At 52.7% G+C, this 15,063-nt stretch overlaps 1 protein-coding gene across 2 annotated transcripts; it reads right to left on the bottom strand.

Moving 5' to 3' along the window:
- Positions 1 to 246: 246 nt before the first annotated feature.
- Positions 247 to 13,901, bottom strand: RTN2 (reticulon 2). Of its 2 annotated transcripts, XM_056796337.1 has the most exons (10): positions 13,725 to 13,901; positions 12,756 to 12,800; positions 11,659 to 12,102; positions 11,148 to 11,417; positions 6,610 to 6,817; positions 5,642 to 5,780; positions 5,186 to 5,255; positions 5,055 to 5,101; positions 2,522 to 2,580; positions 247 to 838 (listed from the first exon to the last, which is right to left on the bottom strand). In XM_056796337.1, exons 1-10 carry the CDS (start codon positions 13,756 to 13,758, stop codon positions 778 to 780), a joined length of 1,377 nt encoding a protein of 458 aa, XP_056652315.1. In that variant the 5' UTR covers positions 13,759 to 13,901; the 3' UTR covers positions 247 to 777. The 2 variants fall into 2 exon arrangements, with proteins under 2 accessions (XP_056652315.1, XP_056652316.1); XM_056796338.1 differs by lacking the exons at positions 11,148 to 11,417; positions 11,659 to 12,102; positions 12,756 to 12,800; positions 13,725 to 13,901 and adding an exon at positions 8,687 to 8,980.
- Between the last annotated feature and the right edge of the window lie 1,162 nt (positions 13,902 to 15,063).

Raw genomic sequence — 15,063 nt, 5'->3', positions numbered from 1 at the left:
AAGTTTGGTGACTTACCCAAGGTCATACAGGCAACACCAGAGGCAGAATTTGAAGCCAGATCCTCTTATACCTGAGGCAGCTTCCTTTCTACTCTGGCACATTTCCTCCATCTTCCAAGTATTCTCCCTTCTATCACCCTCCCTCTCTGTGATGGTGATGCTCCAGGTCATTGACAGAGAAGGCCAGGCAGAGGGAGTTTTGATCAGTGATATTTGTTTACCGACCAAATGACGAGCCGAGTCCACTTGTTTTCCACAAGTTTTTATTAAAGTGTAAATCCAAGCTCAGTTCTTTCCTCAACCTCATGAGATGCCCCAGGGCTGGGGACATGGTGGCAGACGGGGAGATAGCACCCCCCTACACACACACCTCAACCCCCCAGCAGGGGAAGCAGTGACAGGGAGTGACGGCGTGGGAGCTCCTGGCATCAGGGGGGCAGCCCTGCCTAAAGAACTACAAGTCCCTGGCCTTTCTGGGCACCCAGGGACCATCTGCAAACTCCCAGAGGGGTGCACATCATCCTGAAGGCCATGGTGGGGGTGGGCATGGGGTGAGGGGAAGTGGTAGAGCAGGGATGAAAGGAGGAGTTTGGGTGCTTGGGGGGAGCATGAAGAGTCCCTAGCTAGGTTCACCAGGGCTGGTATGTGTGTGTGTGCGCATGTGTGTGTATGATCCAGGACTTGGGAAGCTGGCAGGGAGGGGGGCAGGCGGGGTAGTTGACAGAGGGCACCGGGGTGCTGTGGGCAGGCGGGTCCCGGGCCGGCCGGAAGAGGGGCTCATTCGGCTTTGGCTTTGGAACTTGCAGAGGCCCCAGTCCCTGGGATCTTTGAACAGATCCTGCAGAAACGGTGGAAAGAAAAATGAGATCTGCTGTTTTCTCTCTGTAAATTCTAATTATCTATTTATTACAAATTATAATACTTTCTATATGTGTATATATACATATTGATTGCTAACTTTAGATATGGAAGAATCATCTGGCATCAAAGCTGGGAGGAAGCTTAGAACAGAGAATATAAGCTGGGAGGGCCTATAGAACAGGGAATGTGAGCTGGGAGGGAGCTTAGAACAGAGAATGTGAGCTGGGAGGGTCCTTAGAACAGGGAATGAGAGCTGAAGGGAGCTTAGAACAGAATGTGAGCTGGGAGGGTCATTAGAACAGAGAACGTGAGCTGGGAGGGTCCTTAGAACAGGGAATGAGAGCTGAAGGGAGCTTAGAACAGGGAATGAGAGCTGAAGGGAGCTTAGAACAGGGAATGTGAGCTGTGAGGGTCCTTAGAACAGAGAATGTGAGCTGTGAGGGTCCTTAGAACAGGGAATGAGAGCTGAAGGGAGCTTAGAACAGGGAATGAGAGCTGAAGGGAGCTTAGAATAGAGAATGAGAGCTGAAGGGAGCTTAGAACAGAGAATGTGAGCTGGGAGGGTCCTTAGAACAGGGAATGAGAGCTGAAGGGAGCTTAGAACAGAGAATATAAGCTGGGAGGGCCTATAGAACAGGGAATGAGAGCTGAAGGGCCCTTAGAACAGGGAATGAGAGCTGAAGGGAGCTTAGAACAGAGAATGTGAGCTGGGAGGGTCCTTAGAACAGGGAATGAGAGCTGAAGGGAGCTTAGAACAGGGAATGAGAGCTGAAGGGAGCTTAGAACAGAGAATATAAGCTGGGAGGGCCTATAGAACAGGGAATGAGAGCTGAAGGGCCCTTAGAACAGGGAATGAGAGCTGAAGGGAGCTTAGAACAGAGAATGTGAGCTGGGAGGGTCCTTAGAACAGGGAATGAGAGCTGAAGGGAGCTTAGAACAGAGAATATAAGCTGGGAGGGCCTATAGAACAGGGAATGAGAGCTGAAGGGAGCTTAGAACAGAGAATGTGAGCTGGGAGGGTCCTTAGAACAGGGAATGAGAGCTGAAGGGAGCTTAGAACAGGGAATGAGAGCTGAAGGGAGCTTAGAACAGAGAATATAAGCTGGGAGGGCCTATAGAACAGGGAATGAGAGCTGAAGGGCCCTTAGAACAGGGAATGAGAGCTGAAGGGAGCTTAGAACAGAGAATGTGAGCTGGGAGGGTCCTTAGAACAGGGAATGAGAGCTGGGAGGGTCCTTAGAACAGGGAATGAGAGCTGAAGGGAGCTTAGAACAGAGAATGTGAGCTGGGAGGGTCCTTAAAACAGGGAATGTAAGAGCTGGGAGGGCCCGTAGAACCCAGAAGGTCAGAGATGAGTGGGATTTCAGAGCCTGTTTTAGAGAGAAGTAAGGATTTGCCTCAAGGTCACGTGGGAGTCAATGGCAAAACCACTGTGAGCATCCTGTATCCTAGCTCCTGCTTGGACCCCTCTCCAGAAATTTTCAAGCCTGCCATCTAGTGGCCATAGTTGGAGTTGCAGCAGGGAAGAAGGAGGCATCCTTTGGGAAGGGGCAAAGGATAGAGCTGGAATCTGGGGACAGATCGAGGAGAGAGAGGGCCATTGGGTCCACCTTAACAGCCTCGTTGCCCTGCCCAGACCCACAGGCAAACAGATACTCACTTAGCCTTGATGTAACTCAGCTGATTGTTCACCAGCCCAACATACTGGTCAATCTGGGCCTAGGGGAGATGGAAAAAGTATTTTCTTGGTGGGAGGGGAGGGACCTTCCCCCTGATCCCAGGGGGTCTCTCCACTCCCCCTCATGTACACTCAAGGAAGCCCAGCAGCAGTGATATTGCCCAGGGAGGAGCAGCTCACTTCCCTGTACCCCACTAACTCCCTAGTGCTCCCCACAGCATCCCCATCCTCCTCTCCACTATTGTTCACCAGCTGTAGAAGCCATCTGCATCCTCCGTGTGCTCCCCAATGGTGCCCCAAAACCATGATTTCCTTGTTCTCTTTCATGGAATTCTGGAACTAGAGCTGTTTTAGAATGTAGCCATCAAGGGGATCCAGGGTAACTGTCCATGAGATCCTGGCTGTGGGTTTGTGGGATGGTGGGGGCAATGAGCACAGAGAGTCCTAGAAGTCAGCTGCCCCTTGGGAGGAATCAGCTAAATGATGGGGACCCAGCCCCCCTGGGTGTCAATGGCTGGTGGGAATGTCAGTCAGACCCTGGTTGTCTCATAGGAAGTAGACCTCAGGGCTTGAAGTGAATCTCCATTGGTGTAGGTGAGGCTATTTCTAGTGGGGCTCCCTTAGCCAGTTAAGGGGGACCATTTCTACTCTGTGAGGCTCATATCAGCTTGAAAAGTCCAAGGGGAACCTCCTCACCAGACTGCCTATCCTTGTCTTGTGTCTCCTCAATCCATCATTCACACATTACCAGGGTAAACTTCCTACAGTGGAGCTTCTTCCATGGGGTCTACAACCTTCATTGGCTCTCCCAGCAAATTCAAACTCTTTCTGCCTGGCATTTGAGGCTTTCTCAACACAATTGCACACCCACCACCCATTCAACCTTTCCTTTCTCTTTGGTTTATACTATTTACTATCACATATCGAAGGGTGATCAGGTAGGAGAAGGACTGTTTGGCATCAGAGGATCAGGGTTCAAATTCTGATTCTGATGCTTAACTAGCTTGTGAGTTTGGGGATATCTTTTAATCTTCCTTGGCCTCAGTTTCCTCATCTGTTAGATGAGGTAGTTAGATTAGAGGGCCCCAGGAAGTCCATTCTAGCCCCAAATCTATGACCCATATGAGTACTGAAGTCCTTTTTGCCTCTGAATTCATGACACTGTGCTCTATGATCCAAGCTGAATGATTATCACTCCCCTCATCTCATCTTGTATTTTACTTTGGCATCTCCATGCCTCTGCTCATACTGATCCCCTAGACAACCCAGGAGCCATCTCCTCTAGGAAGGCTTTCTTGAAACCCTTTCCCTAAGACACAAACTCATTCTTTTTCTGTCTCTCTATTTCTCCTGTCTCTCTTTGTCTCTCTGTCTCTGTCTCCCCCTCTCCTCTCTCCCCCCTTTTTGTCTCCTTCTCCCCCCTCTCCTCTCTCCCTCTCTGTATCTGTCTCCCCCTCTCCTCTCTCTCTCTTCCTCTCCCTGCCTCTGTCTCCCCCTCTCCTCTCTCTCCCTCTGTCTCTCCCTGCCTCTGTCTCCCCCTCTCCTCTGTCTCCCCCCTCTCTGTCTCTGTCTCCCCCTCTCCTTTCTGTCTCTGTCTCCTCTTCTCCTCTCTCCCTCTCTCTGTATCTCTGTCTCCCCCTCTCCCTGCCTCTGTCTCCCCCTTGCCTCTCTCTCTCTCCTCTCTGTCTGTCTCTCCCCCTCTCCTCTCTCTCCCTCTGTCTCTGTCTCCCCCTCTCCTCTCTCCCTCTCTTTGTATCTCTGTCTCCCCCTCTCCTCTCTCTCTCTTCCTCTCCCTGCCTCTGTCTCCCCCTCTCCTCTCTCTCTCTCCCTGCCTGTCTCCCCCTCTCCTCTCTCTCCCTCTCTCTCTCCCTGCCTGTCTCCCCCTCTCCTCTCTCTCTCTCTCCTCTCTGTCCACCCCTCTCCTCTCTCCCTCTGTCTCTCCCCCCCTCCACCATATATGAGGGCAAGTCCTTTCCCCTGTCTAGGTTTCAGCTCCCCCCCCCCCTCCGTGTAAACTGCAGGGGTTGCTCTGGATGCCCCCCAAATGGCTTTCCAGCCCAAAATCTTTCCTCTGACCTGCCAGGCTTTGTCCTGCTCGAAGGGCCTCTGAGCCTATGAAGTAAGGGGTGAGGCAGGGGAGGGTGGCTGTGGTGTGACTTGGCCTTGTTGCGGTGGCTCAGTTTAGCCCGAAGGTCAGCTGACTGGGTTGCCTCTGGCCGGGATGTGTGTGTCCAGGACAAACAGGTGCTGGTGGGGTGTTGGGGTGTTTGTCCAAACTGCCTGTTTGTCAGCAATAAATACTGTTGCTTGGCCTAGTGCGGGTCATCTGGCCAAAGGTGGGGTCACCCAGCCATGGCGCCTCTGGATGGCTGGGATGGGTGTCTGCAGGTGTTGTGCCCACCTGCCTCAATCCAGTTGGCAGGGGTGGGCCTGCTCTGTCTGCCTAGAAGCTCTGGGGCCGGGGGGGTGGGGGGAGAGAAGTGCATGGGCTGGGGGTGGCGGAGCCCCTCCTCACCTGGTGTTGCCGGTACAGCAAAGGGAAGGTAAATGCACTTATCACACCTGGAAAAACCAAGAGTTGGAGGTTCATAACCCGGGACGGGTGACCATGCCCCTCCCCCAGCCTGGCCCTTCCCACCAGCTCACCCAAGATGAGAAGAGTCAAGCCGTTGAAAACAGCTCCCACGAAGGTCAGGATGTAGAAGAGGAGAGCCAGCTGTGGGAGACAGCCATGGTTAGGAGGCTCCTGGCCAGGGTGGCCGTGCTTCATCCCCACCACTGTGCCCTGGGGACCATGCTCTTCCCAAGGCTGGGAACGTCACCCAGGAGTGCCTCTAACACTTCCTAGCTGTGTGACCCTGGGCGAGTCACTTAACCCTGACTACCTAGCCCTAAGACAAGACCAAGGTTCAAGAATAAGGTGCTGGCTGGAGGCTCTGAGTTTCCTCTAGCATTTGTGTCTTCCAGAAACCCACTGACTGATGAGGAGCTCCCCCTCTGGCCCAGCAGCCCGAAGTCTCCCCGGTTCCCCTTTAGAAAAAGATGCTGCTGGTCATGGTGGGGCTGTCCCAGGAGGGGGTCAGGTGTCCAAAGCCCCATCACCTTGAGGGAATCCACCAGGTCCTCCACCAGAAACAGGTGTCTCATTAGCGTCACCCCGGAAACCACGTGAGCTGTGATCTGCTCGGTGTAGCGTGCTGTCTGCTCCCGGCTCAGGCTCAGGTCCACATCCAGGTAAGCCCTGAATGGGGCAGTGGGGGTGGGGAGGGGAGACCCAAGAGGTTGAGGCTGGAAAAGGTTGAGACAAGTCCTAGCCCCGCAGCGTCCTCTGGTGGCCTAAGGTGGAACCCGCAGAACAGGGCGCACCCAGAGGGCTCTGGGATCCCCAGCAAAGACCCAGATGCCTGGGATGCGAAAACACCATCAACGCAGCACCATCTGCTGTCCCGGAGCAGAACCGCAGGGCAGAAGAGGTCCTGATCTGCTGCGCCATCTGGTGGTGACGAGCAGGATCGCACCCAGTGGCCACCAGAAGAACTGCCCTCTAAGAGCTCTTTCCCAGCCACCCAGGCCCCTTCCCTCCATTGACCTAAAGAGGGAACAGTGGAGGATGAGAAGGAAAGGAAGGCAAGGGACAGATAGCATACAAGAGTGGAGTGGGAGACCACTGAGTCGGGGCTCATTTTAGAGATGGAGAACCTCAGAACGAGAAAGGACTTGTCCAAGGTCCCACAAAGTTCAGAAATCCTGGAGTTGTTGCCTGCAGTCAGATCCCGGGATCCCAGCTCTCTGGCTGGATCCATTAGACTCTGATTGCTACTCTTGCTTGGGTTAGGGCATGAGCCCAGGGCAGAGACAAGGCTAGAATCCAGGGCTCTTGGGCCACTCGTCTGAGATGGGGAAGGGGTGGAAAGGAAGGAAGAAGCTAGGAAGAGACTGAGGCAAGGCTCATACTTTAGGGGCTCGGGGGTCTGAGCAGGGGAGGAGCCCCATTAGTAGAGCCTGGTTTAAGGTTAGTGAGGGGGCAGGGTTGGAATTGGGGGCAAGGTCAGGTCTGGGGGGTAGCTTACTGGAAGGGGTTGGCCCCATCACCCCGGTGCACAGCCTGCAGTGCCTTGTGGTAAACCCTGAGAGAGATGGTGACTGCCAGGACAGCCAGGGCTACATGGGAGGCCACGGAGACAATGCTGAAGTGTAGGAGGCAGAGCAAGGAGATCATGATGCCTGTGAAGACCACACCTGACGTCCTTGTGTCTCGCCAATACAGTAGTTCTGCCACTGTGGAGACAGCAGAGGAGAGGTACTGCTGGGTCCTGGCCCTCTCAGCCGTACCAAACACAGAGATCCAATAGTATCAGAGAACATCCGATATTATCTAACCCAACACATGCAATTTCCTGGTGGATAAACTGAGGCCAGGGAAGGGAATTGACCCATTTTAGGATCAATCTTAAAAAAAAAAAAAAAACCTTACCTTCTGCCTTAGAATCAATACTAAGTATTGGTTCCAAGTCAGAAGAGCAGTAGGGCTAGGCAATGGGGGTGAAGTGACTTGCCCAGGGTCACACTGATGGAAAGTTCACATCTGAACCCAGGGTGTCCCATTTCTGGGCCAGGCTCTCCATCCACTGAGTAATCTAGGGATTCCCAAGGAACCACTGACTAGAATGACAAGAAAGAACTTATTTGGTGTCATGGGTAGAAAGAGGGGAGTTAAGGTTTCTCAAGTTCTTTGTGATCACACTTGATTCTTATGACAACCCGAGGAGGTAGAGGCAGGCGGATTGCAGAATATCAGAACTAAAAGGAACCTTCCTTGGACGCCATATGATCCGCTCCCAACTCTCATTTTATAGGTGGGGAAACTAAGGCGAAGAGATGGGGAGGGACTTTCCCAAGCTGGCCCAGGGCTCCTGACCTTCAGCATACCTTCTCCCTCTCCCCCTGGACTCAGTCCCAAGGCCAGCCCCTCAGCGTTACTGCCCAAAGGAAGATCAAATTCTGACTAGAGCACTCTTTCTCTCTCCTCCTGACTCTGCCCAGGTCACAGACAGAGTGTCCCAGAGTCCTGGCTCGTCCCCACTGCCCCGACGGCCCCCATCCCCATCTGGGCCTCCCAGGCTTAGATTACTCCCTCCCTCCCTCTCCCCTTCTGAACCCTCTCCCTGAATCTCTCCTCATTTCCCCATAAGAGGGGCTCCCCCACAAACAAGGGCACAAACCCTTCAGGACTGGCAGTCCTGTTTTCCTTCCCAGACCCAGAACTCCCACAACAGAACCGTAGAAGAGAGAACAAGCGGTGCTAGAAGGAACCTTAGAGCCTAGAACAGAAAGTAGGGGAGCCGAAAAGGGCCTTAGAATAGGAGGTATTGAAAGAGATCTCGGAACAGAGAATTCCAGAGTTGGAAGAGGCCTTAGAGTAGAGAATGTCGGAACTGGGAGGAACCTTGGAACAGACCTTCACAGCTGAAAGGGGTTATACAACCCAGAATGGCAGAACTGAAAACACCCTTCCAGACCATGCATGACCAATTTCCCATATTTTGCAGACGAGGAAACTGAGACCTGGGGAGGGGAAACTGACTGGAATAAAGCAAAGGGGGGGGGGGGGGCGGGGAGAATCCAAGTTTGCCAGATCCCATGGTTGGTGTGAGGGGAGGACAGTGGGGGTGGGGTGGGGTGGGGAGAGAGAGAGAGGCTGCTTCGCCAGAGGTGGGGACTAAGTTTAGGCTGGACTCAGGGGAGCTGTGGAGGGGAGCTGGTGTCTGATTCCCTCAGCTGTCAGGAATCAGGCCTCCCTCCCCCGTGAGTGACAGCCCCACCTGTTGCACTGGCAGGGAAGGGTGCCTCTAGGCAGGGGAGAAGGGGCCCAGAGACCCCCCATCCAAAGGGCCCTGGTGAGGGGGATGGAATGAACCCCCCCCTTCCCATCCACTTCTCAGATAGGGTTCTCCCCCGGGGCTTAGTGGACCCTCCCTCCGCCTTATGGTCCGTGAGACATCGGGACTGCAAGGGACCACCGAGCCTGACCTCTCCCCTCCTTTGGGGAGTTTTCCTATAGGGAAACTGAGGCACAAAGAGGGGCAAGGGCTCATCCAAGCTCACACAGCAGACCATGCTCCCCTCCAGACCCCCGCCCATCCCCACCTTTGCTGCCTCCCATCTCGGCGCCGGGGGTCGGGGCCGGAACAGCGGCGGTCCGCGGGGTACGGAGCTCCAAGAAGCAAGGGGGGGAGGGGTCGGAGGAGAAAGGGAGGGAACTTGGGAGGGAGCAAGGCAAGGGGCGGGGCTTCCCGAAATCGACCAATAGCTGTGCCCGGGGGCCCCCTAGCGGAGACTAGGAAAAGGTTTACGGGGAGACAGCTAGGGGCAAGAACTTGCCAAAAGAGCTCCGGGAAGAAAGAGGCAAGAGGAGCCCATAGAAGGTAAGGGGGAGAAGCTGCCCACAGGGGTAGGACCTTCTTTAAAGTAGCCAATGGTGGCGATCCAAGGTCTCAGAGAGAGCCAATGAGATGGGAAGAGGGACGAAAACAGAGAAGGCGGGACTATTTAGGAAATGAAAAGAGACCAGCCAGTGGGAGGGGCATGTGGAAGTACATAAGGGGTGTGGCTTAGCTATATTTAACCAATGGAATTGGGAAGAGAGGAAAGTGTTAAAGGAGAAGCCTGAAGCAGCGCCCCAAGATGAGGTGAAAGGGAAAGAAGAAAAAGGGAAGATGCTAAAGAGAAAGTCTAATTATATCTATCCCCAGCAAGAAGAAATGGGACCCAATGATGGGACAAGAGGCACTAAATGGGCGTGGTCTATTTATAATCAGCCAGTAGGGACGCTTTAGATCAGCCAATTAGGCAATAAAAAGGACAGTGGGAGGCGGGATTTGGTTATACTTAAGTAATAATGTTCTGGAGCTCCCTGGCGGAGAAGGAAGGAAAGGGTAGTATCTTGGGGGGGGAGAGGGAGAAGAGGACAAGGTCTATTTATAATTAGCCAATGGTGGTACCCTAGGAAAAAAAAGAACAACGACGACGACCAAAAAATGAGATCAGGAGAATGCAGAGCAGGGAGCAGGATCTACCACTGACCAATGGCAACATAGAAGGGCTACTTCATGGAGTAAAAATAAGGCCAATGAGTGGGATGGGGAGGACAGAGGGCCAAGGATTTGAAATCATTTCATGCCTGCCCTCTGGCGCCCCTTACAGGTGAAAATATGACAGTAAGAGTTTAAAGGGGGGGGGGGGGCTGGAGGGTGTTGGCTGGAACTAGCCAATGGATCAATGACAGTTGTTATGGCCTAGAAGAAGATGGGAATTATTTATAATTAGCCAAAAGTAGGTACCTAAAGGAGACAATAGAGAAGAGGGAATAAATGGAGAATGGTTAGGGCAAAGAGGGAAGGAGAAAATTATAAGCAACCTCAGTGTTATCCTCCATTCCTCTCTCTCTCTCTCTCTCTCACACTCTGCCCCCTGCCTGCTGCCCAGTGTCCAATTTGTAGTCACATCTTGGTATTTCTTCATTCCCAACATAGAGCTTTCCTCTATATCACCTTGATACTCACCTAGCTGCCAACCAGGTACACGCCCTCATTGCCTCATTCTGGGCAACTTCGATAGCCTGCTGGTTGGTCTCCTTCCACAAGTTTCTCCCCACTCCAATCCACCCTCTGTTGCCAAAGGGATTTTCCTAAAGCACAGGTCTGACCATATCTTCCCTCTCTATTCATTCACTTCCTCTGGCTCCCTCTTGACTCTATGATCAATATAAATCCCTTTGTGCAACATTTAAAACTCATCACAACCTCCCCATCCCTTCCTATTTTTTCATTCTTCCTAGAACTTTCTCCATATACAGTGACATTGACCCACTTGCTCCATTTCCAGACTCCATGCCTTTGTAATGGCTGTCTCTCATGCCTGAAAGGTTCTGTCCCATCACCTTCACCTCCTTCCTGACTTCCTTCAAGACTCAACTGAAATCCCATATTCTACAAGAGCCCTTTTGTGATCTCTCCTCAACCTCTATTACTGTCTTTCTCTCTGAGATTATTTCCAGCTACACAATATCTCTCTTGAATATAGATCATTATCAAATAGTTTCTTCCTCATTAGAATGTGAGCTTTTTATGGTCACATTTTTGCAGTGCCTAGGACATAGTAAGGGTTGGATTAATACAGTTAACTGAATAGAAAGTGGAGAAGGGGGGAAGAGGAACGGGAAAGAGCAAATCGTAAGAAGGTAGGAGTGGGAAAGGAAAAGAGAGAGGAGATATGGAAAAGCTGGTGGGCGGGGTTGATGATCTAGAGAGGAGCCAGTGGGTCTTTGTTGGTCTTTCTCCTGTCCTTCTATCCTTGATCAAGACTGGATTTCCCGTCTCTCACATACGACCTCTCCAGCCTTCTGGTCCTCACAGGATTCTTTCCTGAGTAAGTCCACACTATTCCTTGCCTTTCTAAATACTGAGGTTTAGAGTACCCATCTAGCCAGGTCAAGGCTTGATCTATTCCTATTCCGGGTCTGTCTTTGCCTATTGGTTTCTTCCAGGTAGACTAGGTGTCTAAATCCCTCCTCCCCAGAACAATTCAGGTCGGAAAGGCAAATACTTACCTAGGATGTGAATTTCTAGAGTGATCCCTGATTGGTCCGAGCTGTCCAGATGCGGCCCGGTGATTGGCTCTCTCTCAACTGCTCCCCACACCTCCCCCTCCTCTTCTGGCTCTTCCTCCTCCCGCCAAGAGTTTGAGCCCCGAGACCCCAGCGAAAGAGGCGGGGAAGGGGTGTGGTCCTGGAGGTCTGGCGTTCCCTGACCAGGGCTGAGAGGTGGCCAACAGACCTCAGGCTGGAAGGGTTCAACTGGGGGGCACGGCACTTCCAAGTCTTCGAAGCAAAGAAGAGGGAGATGAGGCTATGAGCTTCTCCTTAAGGGTGTATCTCCAGCCCCAAGACAACCCAGAGTTCAAGCACTACCATTCCACTCCCTTCCAAGATCCAATCACTCTTTCCTCCCAGATCCTAATAACGTGCATCTAAGAATCCATGCTTCTGCCTCTTCTCCCTTTCCTTCCCGCAGACCCACATTCAGCTCATGCTTGAACCTCCTTCTGCCCTTCCTACTTACCTTCCCCAGTCAGTCTGGGCTCCAGTCTGCCCTCTTCCTCCTCGTTCTCGTCTTCGTCCTCTTCCGAGGGGCTGCTGGCTGACTCCCCTGAGGCCGCCTGCCCTGACTCCCAGGCCAGCTGGTCCAGGCGGAGCCGAAGTTCTGCCTGAGGAGGGCCTTCCAGGGCAGCCCGCCGTTCAGGTTCTGGTGACTGACTCAGGCTGGGGATGCTCTCCAAGCTGTCTCCTAGGCCCAATGGGCCCTGTTCACGAGACTCGGAGCGTCCCGAGAGACGAGGTCGGCGAGGAACTGAGTCACGACGGCTGCCTCCAGCCTCAAAGGCGATATAGGAGAAGGTCAGCTCTCTGGGGGTCCCCCAGTCCTGCGACGTCGTCTCCTCCTCCTCCTCCTCAGAGAACTCCCGGGCAGTGTGCAACTCCCGGAAATCCGAATCGTCGTTGCCACCTGGTAGGGCACTGACTTTTAATTTCTGGCCCCTTAGCATTACCCACCATCTCTAAACTCCAGATTCTTTTAAAAATACCCAGGATCCTCCTTTGCTTATAGGATCTTAGATAAGGAATAGAATGTATAAATCAGCTAATCTACCTGCTTCATTTTGACAGGTGAGGCAGCTGAGTTTCTGTTTCCTTCATCAAGGTCAAAACAGGAAGTAGTAGTAGAGTTAGGATTTCCCCTCAACAGCTCCTAATCTGTCTTCTCCCCAAGAGCATTAAATGGCTAAATTTTGATTTCCTTCCACTCCAGCAGTACCCAAGTTCTCCTCATTTCCCCCTTAAAAAGCATGAGTTTAGGGGGCAGCTAGATGGCTCAATGAACTGAGACTCACGCCTAGAGATGGGAGGTCCTAGGTTCAAATATGACCTCAGACACTTCCTAGCTGGGTGATCCTGGGCAAACCACCCCCTATTGCCTAGCCCTCACCACTCTTCTGCCTTGGAACCAATACACAATATTAATTCTAAAATGGAAGCTAAAGGTTTTAAAAAAAGAAAGTATGAGTTACAGTGAGTTACCAACTCTTTTCATCCCCTCCCCCAGTTTAGCATCCCAGAAATACCCCTTCCAGAAAGAAAATAGAGGTAGACTCTACTCACCGTCTGTGGAGTCAGGAGTGGAGGAGGCAGTAGATGGTGCTTCTTCTAAGAAAGAAATGGAATCTTAGGCAACCCAGTTCAGACATCTTAGATACTTGGGATCACAAAATACAGTCTTAGACGCCTGGAATCTTGGAATTTTCGACTCTTATAATTGTAGAAACTTTGAATCTTAGGATTTAAGCTTTGAGAACTTTAAAGTCATAGTGTCTTAGCCTTTAAGAATCATAGGGTCAGAAATGCTCTAGAAAGCACAATGTGAGAGCAGCAAAGGACTCTAATCCACCTGATCCTCTCTAGTTGTATAGACAGGAAACAGAGGCCTAGAAGTTTGTCCAAGATGGTGCTCTTTAAAAATAAAGCCGGCTGTGGGACTAGAATCAAATTCTTGTGATGCCTCTGTACCAGCAAGAGGGGAGGTGGAGGTGTGGGAAGCATCTGACACTTCCTTCTCTATACTATAAAAATTAATTCCAAATCTATTCAAGAATGGTTGGGGTGGGAGCGCATGTGTCTGTGTGTCTGTGTGTCTGTGTCTAAAGCTCGAGATGGATGGACAAGACTGCCCCTTAGAGGTAGTGGCCCAGGATTAGTCCCACGGAGTCCTGGGAAAGGGAGAAGGGGGAGGGATGGGGCGGGGAATGGCAGTCTTCCCCTCCCCCATTCATCCTAGGCCTTTCCCTGGGATCAGCACCACGGCTCGGGGACAGCTCCGGCTCTTGCCTCATCTCTCCCGGTCCCTTTCCGTTCTGTCTGGCCTGGCTCTCCGTAGCCCGTTCTGTTTAAAACTGGAAGGTGCTTAGAGATCATCGAGTCCAACCCTTTCATTTGACAAAGGGGGAAACTGAGGCCCACGGAGAGCTTGACTAATTGGCGCGGGGATTCTTTCTTTGTCCTTATCCCATCAACCCCGGGAATCCTCCCCCTTTTCGAGCTGGCACCCCAACCCCAGGGACTGGGGGGACTCACTGCAGTGGGCGAAGACAGGCAGCACCTGGCCCATGGCCCCGCCCGGGCCCGCTCCGGCCGCGCAGCCCAGGGCCCGGGGCCCCTCGTGCTCATCGCCCCGGCACCGCCCCAGCCGCCGCCATCCGCAGACCGTCGCCGCCTCCCTCCCTCCCTCTCCTCGGGGCCTGGGCGGGCGGGGCCCCGAGCAGGGACCGAGGGGAGTGAGGAGAAGGGGGTGGGGGGACTGCAGCACGAGCCCCGGGCCGGGGGCGGGGCTTGGGCTGGGGGGCGTGAGCCAGCGCGCCTGCGCGAGTCATGGACTAGGCGAGGGACTGAAGAGAAGAAAGGAGCCTGCGCGAGTTTGGAAGGGGTGATGGCAGGAGGCGGAGAGCGGGGCGGGCCCTAAGGGATCGGGGGCGGAGCCTGATTAAGAGCCTTTCCAGGCGGTCCCTAGGGCCTGAGTGGGCCGAACTAGGGAGAAGACTGGGAAAAGAGACTGGGAAACCATACTAGGGCTGGACTAGGCCCAGAAGGGAGGAGGAGAGAGCAAGAGAAGGGATAGACTTCTGGAAGAAGGACTGACGACCCAACGGGGGAGGAGTGTCGCGTTCCTGGCCCTTCCGAGGCTGGACGTGCTGGTTGTGGGAGGGGGCCAGCTAGAGGTGAGCTTGGGGAGGCCGAAAGTAGCGTGGACCTGAAGTGACCGCCACCAGGGGGCGCTTAAACACTTTCATTCATTCGCTGTACTTTTCTAGGCGCTGAGGAAGACGCCCGAGTTTAACTAAGATACGGGTCCTGCGTTCACCGGTTTTACTTACTAGGGAGATAACTCATCGATAATATTGCCCGATGATCGCAGCAGAAAAGTACAAAGTTCTTGGCGACGTCTAGCTCTGCGTCTCCGATCTTATTGGGAAAGTCATTGTGCTGCAGCAAAGCACTAGTTACGGTAATCAGATGACCTGCCTCAGTCACATCTTGGGTAATTCATCCCACCTCTGTAGGTCTCAGGCTATCCACCTGTAAAATCAGACTGGGCTAGATGGCCTCTGTGATCCCTTCGACCTCTAGAAAGTGGATTCGGAGCCTCCAAGTCAACCCTTATTCAATTAGAATAATAGACTTTTAAAAATAATAACATACTTTCTGACTTGAATAGATAGAAAAACAGGTAGGGGGTCAGACAGTTGAAGTTAAGTGCCTTGCCCAGGGCACACAACCAGGAAGTGTCAGAAGTTAAATTTGAACCCAGGACCTCCTATCTTTTAGGCCTCTCTCTCTATCCACCTGGCTGCCTAGCTGCCCCTGAATTATAGACACTTTGAGTCATCAACTCTTAGAATTGGTCTCTCTTAAGTCA

Source organism: Monodelphis domestica, chromosome 4 (genome assembly GCF_027887165.1).
Source record: "Monodelphis domestica isolate mMonDom1 chromosome 4, mMonDom1.pri, whole genome shotgun sequence".
Lineage (NCBI taxonomy): Eukaryota > Metazoa > Chordata > Mammalia > Didelphimorphia > Didelphidae > Monodelphis > Monodelphis domestica.
The sequence above is the reverse complement of the archived record's forward strand: the minus strand, read 5'-3'. Positions and strand labels throughout refer to the sequence as shown.